Source organism: Pan paniscus, chromosome 2, assembly GCF_029289425.2.
Source record: "Pan paniscus chromosome 2, NHGRI_mPanPan1-v2.0_pri, whole genome shotgun sequence".
NCBI lineage: Eukaryota > Metazoa > Chordata > Mammalia > Primates > Hominidae > Pan > Pan paniscus.
This window is the reverse complement of record NC_085926.1, coordinates 28342174-28356482: the sequence shown is the minus strand read 5'-3', so window position 1 is coordinate 28356482 and position 14309 is coordinate 28342174. Positions and strand designations below refer to the sequence as shown.

The 14309-nt window shown below is 37.5% G+C and overlaps 1 protein-coding gene across 3 annotated transcripts in view; it reads right to left on the bottom strand.

Annotated features, from left to right (window-relative positions):
- Window positions 1–14309, bottom strand: part of ZCWPW2 (zinc finger CW-type and PWWP domain containing 2) — a 173026-nt gene that overhangs the window by 114333 nt on the left and 44384 nt on the right. Inside the window, exon 1 of one of the 3 annotated variants that reach the window (XM_055109590.2) lies at window positions 8594–10913. The exons of the other annotated variants lie outside the window; for them this stretch is intronic. Coding sequence (XP_054965565.1) covers window positions 8594–8739 — 146 coding nt within the window. The 5' untranslated portion in view covers window positions 8740–10913. Of the gene's footprint in view, window positions 1–8593; window positions 10914–14309 lie in introns of those variants that run through there. 3 annotated transcript variants of the gene reach the window in all.

Sequence of the window (14309 nt, the reverse complement as noted above, 5' to 3'; positions counted from 1 at the left end):
GGGCTCCATGAAGGATGCAGGGAGCAGCTAGCATTTGAGCTGAACCTGAAAAGATAAGTAGTTCACTTTACCAAGGCGATGGAGCAAAGGAGCACATAGGAGGAAACTCGCCAGGTGCAATGGCTCATGCCTGTAATCTCAACATTTTGGAAGGCCAAAGCGAGTGGATCACTTGTGCCCAGGAGTTTGAGACCAGCCTGGGCAACATAGTGAGATGCAATCCCTACCAAAAATAATTAAATTAGCTGGGTGTTATAGGGCACACCTATATTCCCATTATTCAGAAGGCTGAGGCATGAGGATTGCTTCAGCTCAGGAGTTGGAAGCTGCAGTGAGCTATGATGATGCCACTGCAGTGTAGCCTGGGTGACAGACCGAGACCTTGTCTGTCAAAAAAAAAAAAAAAAAAAAAAAAAGAAAAGGAAATTCCATGAAAACATGCATGCATGTAACGTACAAAAATATTGAGCTGAGCTGTTAGAACACTTTTTAAGGGAAGCAAAGGTCATAGCAGGTGAGGGTGGAAAAACCTCAGAAGAGTCTTATTTACCATGTTAGGTTAATCGACCTTATTATCCTGGAAGCAAAGAGGAGTCATTGTCTGTTTAAAACTAAGAGTATCACAAAAAATAAGATACTTCATAATTTCCAAGGCACATATTTTTACATTTAAACATCTCAGCAACCACACTGCCTGTACATGAATAGACTTGATAATTTAAAGTATAAGCTCACCCAAAAGTGCACAGATATGGTTTTCTCATGCTATGACTGGACAACAGTCACTACAAAAGCATTTCAAGAACTCTGATGATTTCTGAATCGTCTGCAGGGTCATTCTCCCATTTTCTTGGATAATAGATATTGGCTTCTGTTGAGATTGCCAATTTCTTTATCAGATGGTCATTTAGCCACACCCTTCATGTTCTCTCCTGAACATGCTTTCTCATTCTTTACTATATGTGTAGGCTGAGAAGTTTCCAAATCCTTAAGTACTGCCTCTCTTTTGATAAACAACTCCATCTTTAAATCACTTCTCTCCTCTTACACTTTACTATTAGCAGTCAAGAAGAGCCAAGCCACAGCTTCAACACTTTGCTCAGGTATTTCCCTCAGTCAAATATTCAATTTAATCACTCACAGTTCTACTTCCACAAAACACTAGAACATGAACACAATTGAGCCAAGTTCTTTGCCACATTATAACAAGGATGGCCTTTCCTCCATTGCTTTATGATATGTTCCTATTTCCATCTGAGAATGGCCTCCCACCTGTCTATATTTCTACCAACATTCTCCTCAGGATTACTTAGGTATTTTTTAAGAAGATTGAGACATTCTCTATTGCACTCCTCTTTTCTTTCTGGGCCCTCACCAGAATCATTCTTAACAGTCTGTTGGCCGGGTGGGGTGACTCATGTCTATAATCCCAGCACTTTGGGAGGCTGAGGCAGGCAGATCACAAGGTCAGGAGTTAGAGACCAGCCTGGCCAACACAGTGAAACGCCGTCTCTACTAAAAATACAAAAATTAGCCAGGCATGGTGGTGGGTGCCTGTAATCCTGGCTACTCGGGAGGCTGAGGCAGGAGAATCACTTGAAACTGGAAGGCAGAGGTTGCAGTGAGCCAAGATTGCACCACTGCACTCCAGCCTAGGCAACAAGAGTGAAACTCTGTCTCAAAAAAACAAACAAACAAAAACAAACAAACAAAAACCTCTGTTTACAGCAATGTATGCTTTTTCTGGCACGCCCCTCAAAACTCTGCAAGCCTCTACCCTAAATCCACTATCACATTCTTAGGAATTTATTACAGCAGCACCTCCACTTCTCAGTACCAATTTCCTGCCTTAGTATATTCAGGTTGCAAAGGCCTACCACCTAATGCCACCTCCCAAAGGCTTTACCTCCTAATATCTTGGAGGTTAGGATTTCAAAATATCAATTTCAGGGGACACAGACATTCAGACCATAGCAATATTATGTGGAAAGATCAACATCAAAGACTGAATTGAAAAGAGACTTAGGAAAAGTACTTTTATATGAATAAGCTTTAGGAATTCCATAACCACATTTATTTCACTTATATTTTCTTTTTTTATGTGAGATGTGATAAGAATATATGTCTAAATGAGTTCAAAATAAATATTTTATTTCCATTGGTTATTGGGGAACAGGTGGTATTTGGTTACATGGGTAAGTTCTTAAGTGGTGATTTGTGAGATTTTGGTGTACCCACCATCCAAGCAGTATACAATGCACTCTATTTGTAGTCTTTTATCCCTCACCCTCCTTCCATTATTTCCTCCTAAGTCCCCAAAGTCCATTGTGTCATTCTTATCCCTTTGCATCCTCATAGCTTAGCTCCCACTTGTAAGTGAAGAATATGACGTTTGGTTTTCCATTCCTGAGTTACATCACTTAGAATAATAGTCTCCAATCTCATCCAGGTCACTGTGAATGCCATTAATTCCTTCTTTTTAATGGCTAAGTAGTATTTCATTATATATATATCACTGTTTCTTGTTTCTTTATCCACTCATTGATTGATGGGCATTTGAGTTGGTTCCATGTTTTTGTGATTGTAAATTGTGCTGTTATAAACATGAATGTGCAGGTACATTTTTCATATAATAACTTTTTTCTCTCTGGGTAGAGAGCCAGTAGTGAAAATGCTAGATCAAATGGCAGTTCTACTTCTAGTTCTTTACGGAATCTCCACACTGTTTTCCACAGTGGTTGTACTAGTTTACATTCCCACCAGCAGTGTAGAAGTGTTCCCTGTTCACCACATCCATGCCAACATCTGTATTTTGATTTTTTGATTATGGCCATTCTTGCAGAGTAAGGTGGTATCGCATTGTGGTTTTGATTTGCATTTCCCTGATTATTCATGATGTTGAGCATTTTTTCATATGTTTGTTGGTCATTTGTATATCTCTTTTGAGAATTGTGTATTCGTGTCCTTAGGCCACTTTTTGATGTTTTTTTTTTCTTGTTAATTTATTTGAGTTCATTGTAGATTCTGGATATTAGTCCTTTGTCAGATGTATAGGTTGTGAAGAATTTTTTTCCACTCTCTGGGTTTTTAATTCTGCTGACTGTTCCTTTGCCATGCAAAAGCTCTTTAATTAAGTCCCAGCTATTTGTCTTTGTTTTTATTGCATTTTCTTTTGGGTTCTTGGTCATGAAGTCCATGCCTAAGTCAATGTCTAGAAGGGTTTTTCCAATATTATCTTCTAGAATTTTTATAGTTTCAGGTTTTAGATTTAAGTCCTTAATCCATCTTGAGTTGATTTTTGTGTAAGGTGAGAGATGAGGATCCAGTTTCATCCTCCTGCATGTGGCTAGCCAATTATCCCAGCACCATTTGTTGAAAAGGGTGTCCTTTCCTCACTTTATGTTTTTTTTTTTTGCTTTGTTGAAGATCGGTTGGCTGTAAGTATTTGGGTTTATTTCTGAATTCTCTATTCTGTTCCATTGGTCTGTGTGGCTATTTTTATACCAGTACCATGCTGTTTTGGTGACTATGGCCTTATAGTATAGTTTGAAATCAGTTAATGTGATGCCTCCAGATTTGTTCTTTTTGCTTAGTCTTGCTTTGGCTATGTGGGCTCTTTTTTGGTTCCACATAAATTTTAGATTTTTTTTTCTAATTCCGTGAAGAATGATGATGGTCTTTTGATGGGAATTGCATTGAATTTGTAGATTGCTCTTGGCAGTGGGGTCATTTTCACAATATTGATTCTACCCATCCATGAGCGTGGGATGTTTTTTCATTTTTTTGTGTTGTCTATGATTTCTAACAGCAGTGTTATGTAGTTGTCCTTGCAGAGGTCTTTCACCTCCTTGGTTAGGTGTATTCCTAAGTAATTTCTTTTTTCAGCTATTGTGAAAGGGGTTGAGTTCTTGATTTGATTCTCAGCTTGGTTGCTGTTGGTGTATAGAAGAGCTACTGATTTGTGTACATTAATTCTGTATCCTGAAACTTAGCTGAATTATTTTATCAGTTCTAGGAGCTTTCTGGAGAAGTCTTTAGGGTTCTCTAGGTAAACACTCACATCATCATCAAACAGCAGCAGTTTGACTTTCTCTTTACTGATTTGGATGCCCTTTATTTCTTTCTCTTGTCTGACTGTTCTGACTAGGACTTCCAGTACTATGTGGAAGAGAAGTGGTGAGAGTGGGCATCCTTGTCTTGTTCCTGTTCTCAGAGGGAATGCTTTCAACTTTTTCCCATTCAGTATTATGTTGACTGTGAGTTTGTCATAGATGGCTTTTATTACATTGAACTTTGTTCCTTGTATGCTGATTTTGCTGAGAGTTTTAATCATAAAGGATGCTGGATTTTGTCAAATGCTTCTGCTGTGTCTATTGAGATAATCATGTGATTTTTCTTTTTAATTCTGTTTATGTGGTATATCACATTTATTGACTTGCATATGTTAAACTATTCCTACATCTCTGATATGCCACTTGATCATGGCAGATTATTTTTTAATATGTTGTTGGATTTGATTAGCTAGTATTTTGTTAAAGACTTCAGCAACTATGTTCATCACGAATATTGGTCTGTAGTTTTCTTTTTTGCTTATGTCTTTTTCTCGTTTTGGTATTAGGGTGATACTGGCTTCATAGAATGATTTAGGAAAGGTTCCCTCTTTCTTTATCTTGTGAAATAGTGTCAGTAGGATTGGTACCAATTCTTTGAATGTCTGGCAGAATTTTGCTGTGAATCTGCCTCATCCTGGACTTACATTGTTGGCAATTTTTAAATTACCATTTCCATGTTGCTGCTTGCTATTGGTCTATTCGGGGTATCTAATTCTTCCTGATTTAAGCTAACAGGGGTGTATCTTTCCAGGAATTTTTCCATCTCTTCTAGGTTTTCTAGTTTATGTGTGTAAAGGTGTTCATAGTAGCCTTGAATGATATTTTGTATTTCTGTGGTGTCATTTATAATATCTCTCATTTCATTTCATATTGCGCTTATTTGGATTTTTCTCTCTTCTTTTCTTGGTTAATCTTGCTAATAGTCTAAAAGTTTTATTTATCTTTTCAAAGAACTAGCTTTTTGATTCATCTATCTTTTGTATTTTTTTGTTTGTTTCAATTTCATTTAGTTCTGCTCTGATCTTGGTTGTTTCCTTTCTTCTGCTTGGTTTGGGTTTTTTCTTGTTTCTCTCATTCCTTGAGGTATGACGTTAGATTGTCTGTTAGTGCTCTTTCAGACTTTTTGAGGTAGGCATTTAGGGCTAAGAAGTTTCCTCTTAGCACTGCCTTTGCTGTATCCCAGAGGTTTTGATAGGTTGTATCACTATGGTCGTTTATGTGGAAGAATTTTTAAATTTCCATCTTGATTTCATTTTTGAACCAATGATCATTCAGGAGCAGGTTATTTAATTTCTATGTATTTGCATAATTTTGAAGGTTCCTTTTGGAGTTTTCAGTTTTCTTATACTGTGGTCTGAAAGAGTGCCTGATATAATTTTAACTTTCTTATTGAGGGTTGTTTTGTGGCCTATAATATGGTCTATCTTGGAGAAAGTTCCATGTGCTGCTGAAAAGAATGTATATTCTGCAGTTGTCGGATGAAATGTTCTGTATAAATCTGTTAAGTCCATTTGTTCCAGGGTATACTTTAAAACCATTGTTTCTTTGTTGACTTTCTGTCTTGATGACCTGTCTAGTGCTATCAGTGGAGTACTGAAGTCCCCCACTATTACTGTGTTGCTGTCTATCTCATTTCTTAGGTCTATTAGTAATTGTTTTATAAATTTGGGAGCTCCAGTGTTAGGTGCATATTGAGTCTTCATGTGTTAGGTGAGTCTCTTGAAGGCAGCAGATAGTTGGCTGGTGAATTCTTATCGATTCTGCAATTCTTTATCTCTTAAGTGGAGCATTTAGGCCATTTACATTCAATGTTAGTACTGAGATGTGGGGTTCCATTCCATTCATCTTTCTATTTGTTACCTGTATACCTTGCTTTTTTTGTTTGTTTTTGTCTTTTTTGTTTTTTTTTTTTTTTTGAGATGGAGTCTTGCTCGTCGCCCAGGCTGGAGTGCAGGGGCGCAATCTCAGCTCACTGCAAGCTCCGCCTCCCGGGTTCATGCCATTCCCCTGCCTCAGCCTCCCGAGTAGCTGGGACTACAGGCGCCTGCCACCATGCCCGGCTAATTTTTTGTATTTTTAGGAGAGACGGGGTTTCACCATGTTAGCCAGGATGGTCTTGATCTCCTGACCTCGTGATCCACCTGCCTCGGCCTCCCAAAGTGCTGGGATTACAGGCGTGAGCCACCATGCCCAGCCGTCTTTGTTTTTTTAAGCTGTATTTTTATTTTATAGATCCTGTGAAATTTATGCTTTAAAGAGGTTTTGTTTTGATGTGTTTCCAGGATTTGTTTCAAGACTTAGAGCGTTTTTTAGCAGTTCCTGTAGTGGTAGCTTGGTAGTGGCGAATTATCTTAGCATTTGTTTGTATGAAAAAGACTGTATCTTTCCTTCATATATGAAGCTTAGTTTTGCTGGAAGCAAAATTCTTGGCTGATAATTCTTTCATTTGAGGAGGCTGAAGATAGGGCCCCAGTCCCTTCTAGCTTGTAGGGTTTCTGCTGAGAAATCTCCTGTCAATCTGATAGGTTTTCCTTTATAGGTTACCTGGTGATTTTGTCTCACAACTCTTAAGATTCTTTCCTTCATCTTAACTTTAGATAACTTGATGACTATGTGCCTAGGCGATGATCTTTTTGTGATGAATTTTGCAGATATTCTTTGTGCTTCTTGTATTTGAATGTCTAGGTCTCTAGCAAGGCTGAAGAAGCTTTCCTTGATTATTCTCCCAAATATGTTTTCCAAACTTTTAAATTTCTCTTCTTCCTTAGGAACACCAATTATTCTTAGGTTTGGTCATTTAACATAATCCCAGACTTCTTGGGGCTTTGTTCATATTTTCTTTTTTGTTGTTGTTGTTTTTTGTCTTTGTTGGATTGGTTTAATCCAAAGACCTTGTCTTCAAGCTTTGAATTTCTTTCTTCTACTTGTTCCATTCTATTGCTGAGACTTTCCAGAGCATTTTGCATGTCTATAAGTGTGTCCACTGTTTCCTGAAGTTTTGATTGTTTTTTTGTTTATGCTATTTCCCTGAATGTTTGTCCCTTCACTTCTTGTATCATTTTTTTATTTCCTTACATTGAGCTTTACCTTTCTCTGGTGACTCCCTGATTAGCTTAATAACTAACCTCCTGTATTCTTTTTCAGGTAAATCAGAGATTTCTTCTTGGTTTGGATCCATTGCTCATGAGCTAGTGTGATTTTTTGGGGGTGTTAAAGAACCTTGTTTTGTCATATTACCAGAGTTGATTTTCTGGTTTCTTCTCGTTTGGGTAGGCTCTGTCAGACAGAAGGTCTAGGGTTAATTGCTGTTGTTCAGATTCTTTTGTCCTATGGGGTATTACCTTGATGTAGTACTCTCCCCTTTTTCCTATGGACATGGCTTCCTAAGAGCTGAGCTGTAGTAATTATCTCTCTTCTGGATCTAGCCACCCAGCAAGTCTACCAGGCTCCAGGCTGGTACCGGGGGTTGTCTGCACAGAATCCTGTGATGTGAACCATCTCTGGGTTTCTCAGCCATGAATACCAGCACCTGTTTTGGTGGATGGCAGGGGGATGAAATGGACTCTGGGAGGTTCCTTAGCTTCAGTGGTTTAATGCACTACTTTTGTGCTGGTTGGCCTCCTGCCGGGAGGTAACACTTCCCAGAGAGCATCAGCTGTGGCAGTATGTAAAGGAACAGGTGGTGGGTGGGGCCCTAGAACTCCCAAGAGTATATGCCATTTGTCTTCCGTTACCAGGGTGGGTAGGAAAGAACCACTGGGTGGGGGTAAGGCTAGGCATGTCTGAGCTCAGACTCTCCTTGGGTGGGTCTTGCTGCAGCTGCTGTGGAGGATGGGGGTAAGGTTCCCAGGTCAAAGCAGTTATGTTCCTAGCGGGATTACGGCTGTCTACACTGTGTCATGCAGGTTGTCAGTGAAGTGGAGGAAAACCAGAGTCACAGGCCTCACCCAGCTGCCAAACAATCTGAAGGGCCAGTGTCACCCCCACCATGCCCCCAGCAACATCACTAAGTCTGTTTCCAGGCAGTGGGCAAACGGGGCTGAGAACTTGCCCCAGGCTACCTGCCTCCTAGCTGCAAAAGCAAATATGGCTTTCCTTGTTCCCCGCCTGTAGAGTCTGCACACCGGATTCATGCCCTCCTTTGAGTTCTGGCAAGGAGGCCTCTCGATCAGTTCAAATCGTTACAGAGTTCAGCTGGATATTTCCTTCTCCCTGTGGCCTTTTCTCAGTGCTTCTGGCCACCCTCCTGAAGGACTCCTGTGAGGCCAGGCAGATATGGCTTTCTAGGGGACCCAGCGAGCTCACAGGTCTTTTCCTGCTGCTTCCGCTACCCCTGTATTTCACTCGGCTCTATAAATGGACTCAGCTCCAGGTAAGGACAGCATCTCCTCCCGTAATCTAGAACTTCAGTTTCCTCCATGGGGGTGTGTATTTGGGGGCAGACAATTTCCCTTTCCCACTTCCACAGTTTGGACACTCACAGTATTTGGGGTGTCTTCCAGGTCTTGCAGGAGCAATCTGGTTCCTTCAGAGGGTATGTGGATCCTCTCAGGTTTCTTGATTTATTCCTGCAGTCGTTCTGGATCAAAAATTCATGATGTGAGCCTCCACACACTGTTCTATCCATCCGAGTTGAAGCTGCAATCTAGCCCTGCCTCTGGTCCACCATCCAAAATAACTTTTTAAATAACTATAAAGTAAAAATTCTAAGAATTAAGAAAGTGTTGTGTCTCACCCCCAAGATGATTATATTTGAGGATGGGGCCTTTGGGAGGTAATTAGGTCACTAGAGGACAGCCCTCATTATGGGATTAATGTCCTTACAATAAGAAATAGCACAGAGTTTGCTCTTTTTACCTCGACTCTTCACCATGTGAGGATACAGTGAGAAGATAGCCATCTGAAAACCAGGAAGTAGTCCCCCATCAGATATAGGACCTGCTGTCACCTTGATCTTGGACTTTTTAGCCTCCAGAACTGTGAGAAATACATGTTTGTTGTTGAAGCCACCCAGTCTACAGTAATTTGTTATAGCAGCCAGACTGACAATGTCTTACATTTAATTTGTGTTTTGGAAGAGATGCAGAGAAAACAGAAACAGAATAATTACCTAGTAAGAAAGCTACTAAACTGTGCATACAAAACATAATGAGAACTTCATTAGAACAACAGAAATGATGCAGAAATAAGCATTACTAGTTCACCTGAATTTATTAAAGAGAACACCAAGGCCTGTAGAGTCCTACTAAATAGTTCTAAGCAACTTAATAACAGTACGATTATTATAGGTATGTATAGCTTTAAGTGACATTCATAAGCTAAATAAAAAGTAAGAAAAGTCTGTGTTGATTTTACATAAATTCTACAAAGATTTCTGTATTATATACGTGTTATTTTTATTTAATGATATATTTATTTTTGAGATAAAGTCTCATTCTGTCACCCAGGCTGGAGTGCAGTGATGCTATCTTGGCTCACCGAAACCTCTGCCTCTTGGCTTCAAGTGATTCTCCTGCCTCAGCCTCCCAAGTAGCTGAGACTACAGGTGCTTGCCACCAAGCCCAGTTAAGTTTTGGATTTTTAGTAGAGACAGGGTCTCGCCATGTTGGCTAGGCTGGTCTCAAACTCCTGACCTCAAATGATCCACCTGCCTTGGCCTCCCAAAGAGCTGGGATTAGAGGCATCAGCCACCGCGCCCAGCCCATACATGTTATTTTTAAATGTTATAGCAGAATTTGAAAAAATTAAAAAATAAGATCAATTCTTCCTGAATTAAAATATTACATAGTTTTTGCGTTCATTAAAACAAAGGTATTTAAGATGGAGTATAGCCAATATAAATTCTTATGAAGCATCCATTTTTATTACAATGTATATCTATTTTGTGACTGATGTACCCAAAAAGGTAAAATCACAACACATGCAAGGAGTTTTGAATAATACCAGATTTTTTTTTTTTTTTGAGACAGAGTATGGTTTTGTCACCCAGGCCAGAGTGCAGTGATGTGATCTTGTCTCACTGCAACCTCTGCTTCTCAGGTTCAAATGATTCTCATGCCTCAGCCTCCCAAGAAGCTGGGATTACAGGCATGTGCCACCACGCCCAGCTAATTTTTGTATTTTTAATAGAGACGGAGTTTTGCCATGTTGGCCAGGCTGGTCTCAAACTCCTGGCTTCAAGCAATCCATCCACCTCAGCCTCCAAAAGTGCTGGGATTACAGGTGTGAGCCACTGCACCCAGCCCAATACTAGAATTTAATGAAACAGTATGAATAAATACATATGGAATAGTAATGAAGATAAACGGCTACTTATGATAGAAATTGGTTTTATTGTTTGCATGTGAATGAGAAAAGTGATTGTTCTTCCAAAGTTGTCATACTTTCGCTCTACAATACTTTGGTTATAGGAAGATATATATCCATTTTTAGCTGCAGGCTGTCACAGATTATGCAACTCTCCTGGGTTTGAGAAAAACAACAGTATCTGTATCACTGTCTTCAGAGTTGGAGAATTTTGATATTATAATTTTAATTTTCATCGTTTTCACTTTCTAGATAATATCTCACTTGTAAACAATGCTTTTAAGACTGCAATACTGAACATATAATGTGTTTTCAGTCAAACCTTCATTTTAAAAATGAAACGTTCACATAATGCCATTTTTAAAGTATTAACAGGATTAAAAGAATATTACTTATTTGTGTCCTGCCTACCTCCAGAAAGAACTTGAAGTGATTAATAAAATAATTCTAACTATATGGATTAAATTTTTATAATATTTTAGAGACAGTAGAAAAATATCAAGAATTGAAGTTGAATAACCAGTATGAAGTATAATTTTTCATACTGGTTATTCAACTTTCTAGCTGTATAATCTCTAGAGGACCTCTGTGTTCTTATCTGTAATTAGAGAATAGGGCTAGATGATCTCTAAAATTTGTTGTGTTCTAATGTTTCATGATTTATCCATTCTGCCTTTTCCGATTTTCCTCAAAAACTCTCTACTGACCCTGCTGCATTATCAGCTCCTTTGCCCTTTCTACCAGCTTCATTGATGTATAATTGACAAAAACTGTATATACCAAGGTATATAACATGATGTTTTGACATAGATACATTGCAAAATACTTACCACAATCAAGTTAATAAACCAATCACCTTTCATAGTTATCTATTATTTTTTCTGATAAGAAAAATTAAGACCTAATATCTTAGCGAATTTTAAGTATATATTATTAAATATAGTCACTATGCTGTACATTAGGTCTCCATAACTTAAGGATTTTATAACTGCAAGTTTGTACTCTTTGATCAACATCTCCCTATTTTTCACTCCAAGCCCTCCGGTAACCACCCTTCTACTTTGTTTCCATCAGTACAACTTTATCAAATTCTAAATATAATTGGATCGTACAGTATTTGCCTTTTGGTGTCTGGCTTATTTCACTTAGCATAATGTACCCCAGGCTTACTCAGCTGTCATAATGACAAGATTTTCTCCTTTTTAAGGCTAAATAATATTCCATTGTATGTAAAAGCCACATTTTCTTTATCCATTTATCTGTTGATGGACATTAGTTTGTTTCCACTTCTTGGCTAATGTGAATGCTACCGCAATTAACATGGGATTGGAAATACCTCTTCCAGGTCCTGTTTTCAATTCTTTTGGATAAATACCTTTGAAGTAAGATTGCTGGAATACATGGTAGTTTTATTTTTAACTTTTTGGGGAAACTCCATACTGTTTTCCACAACAGTTGTACCATTTTACATTCCCATTTACATTAAAGTGCAAAAGGATGCCAATCCACATCCTCACCAACACATTCTGCTTTTTTTGATAATAGCCACCCTTGCAGGTATGAAGAGTTATCTCATTGTGGTTTTGATTTGCATTTCCCTGATGATTATTGATGTTGAACATCTTTTCAACATTAATGTATGTGGGACATTCATATGTCTTCTTTGGTGAAATGCCTACTTAAGTCGTTGGCTCATTTTCTAATCAAATTATTTGATATTTTGCTACAGAATTGTATGAATTCCTTACAAATTTTGGATATTAACCCCTTATCAGATGTATGGCTTACAAATACTTTCTCCCATAGGCTGCCTTTTCACTCAGTTGATTGTTTCCTTTGCTGAGCAGATACACTTTAATTGGATGTAGTCCCACTTTATTTTTGCTTCTATTGCCAGTGCACTTGGTGTCACATCCAAGAAATTATTGCCAAGACAAATGTTATGAAGATTTCCCCTATATTTTCTCTCAGGAGTTATATAGTTTCGGGTCTTACGTCTCATTTTTTAATATATTTTGAGTTGATTTTTGTGTATGATGTAAGATAATGATCCAATTTAATTCTTTTGCATGTGAATATCCAGTTTTCTTAAGACAATTTGTTGAAGACACTATTCTTGTCCCCATTGTGTATTCTTGCTGCCTTTATGAAAGATCCATTGGTTGTATATGCATGGGTTTATTTCTGGTCTCTTCCTCCTGCTTATTTGTCTATTTTTATGATGCTACCATACTGTTTTGCTTACTATAGCTTTGTAATATAATTTCAAATCAGCAAGTGTGATGCTTTGTTCTTCTTGATCAAGATTGCTTCTGTTATAAATTTAGAGTCTTTCATGGTTCCAAAGGAGTTTTAGGATTTTACTGTCTATTTCTGTGAAAAATGCTACTGGAATTTTGATAGAAATTGCACTGAATCTGTAGATTGTTTTGGATCATAAGTATATTTTGACAATATTAGTTCCTCCAATCCACAAATATGAAATATCTTCCCATTTGTTTATTTTTCAATTTATTTCAACAATGTTTTATAGTTTTCAGTGTACAGATCTCTCATCTCCATGGTTAAGTTTATTCCTAGGATCTTACTCTTTTTGATGCTATTGTAAATGGGATTTTCTTCTGAATAACTTTTTTGATAGCTCTTGTTAGTGTACAAAAACATAACTAATTTTTATATTTATTTTATATCCTGTATCTTTTGTAAATTTATTAGTTCTAACAGTTTTATGATGGAGTCTTTAGGGTTTTCTATATATAATGTCATGTCCTCTGGAAACAGAGATAATTTTACATCTTCCTTTTTTTATTTGGATATCTTTTACTCCTTTTAGTTGCCTAATTGCTCTGGCTAAAACTTCCAGTATGTTGCACAGAAGTGGTAAGAGTGAGAGTGGGTATGCTTGTCTTGTTAGAGAAAAACGTTAGATCTTTCCCCACTGAGTATGATGTTAGCCATACAACTGTGATACACAGTCTTTGTGATGTTGAAGTGCATTCCTTCTATATCTATTTTGTTAAGAGTTTTTATCATAAACTGATGTTAAATTTTGTCAAATGCTTTTTTCATCTATTGAGATGATCATATAATGTTTGTTCCTCATTCTGTCAATGTGGTGTATAACATTTATTCATTTGCATATGTTGAACCATCTTTGCATCCCAAAGATAAACCTCATTTGATCATAGTGTATGATCCTTTTAATGTGCTGTTTAATTTGGTTTCATGGCATTTTGTTGAGGATTTTTGCATCTACGTTCATCAGGGATATTGACCTGTAATTTTCTTTTCTTGTAGTGTCCTTGTCTGATTGTGGTATAAGGGTGACACTAATGTTGTAATGTGAGTTTAGAAGTGTGTTTCCTCCTTTTCAATTTATTGGAAGAATTTAAGAAGGATTGATATTAATTCATCTTTAAATATTTGGTAGTATTCAGCAGTGAAGTTATCATCTCTTTGATGAGAAATTTTGATTACTGATTCAAACTCCTTACTTATTATTAGTCTATTTCAGATTTTATATTTCTTCATGATTCCATCTTGGTAGGTTACATAATTCTAGGAATTTATCCACTTCTTCCAGGTTATCCAATTTGTTGTCATATAATTGTTCATAGTAGTTTCTTATGATCCTTTGTATTTCTATGGTATCTGTTGTAATGTCTCCTTTTTCATTTCTTATTTTATTTTAGTCTTCTCTCTCCTTTTTCTTAGTTGAGCTATAGGTTTGTCAATTTTGTTTATCCTTTCAAAAAACCAGTTTTAGTTTCTTTGATCTTCTCTCCTTTGATCTTTTCTAGTATATTTCTAATCTCTATTTTTTTTTTCTGCACTAATCTTTATTTCCCACCTTATGCTAACTTTGGGCTGTTTGTTTTCTCCTCGTTCCTT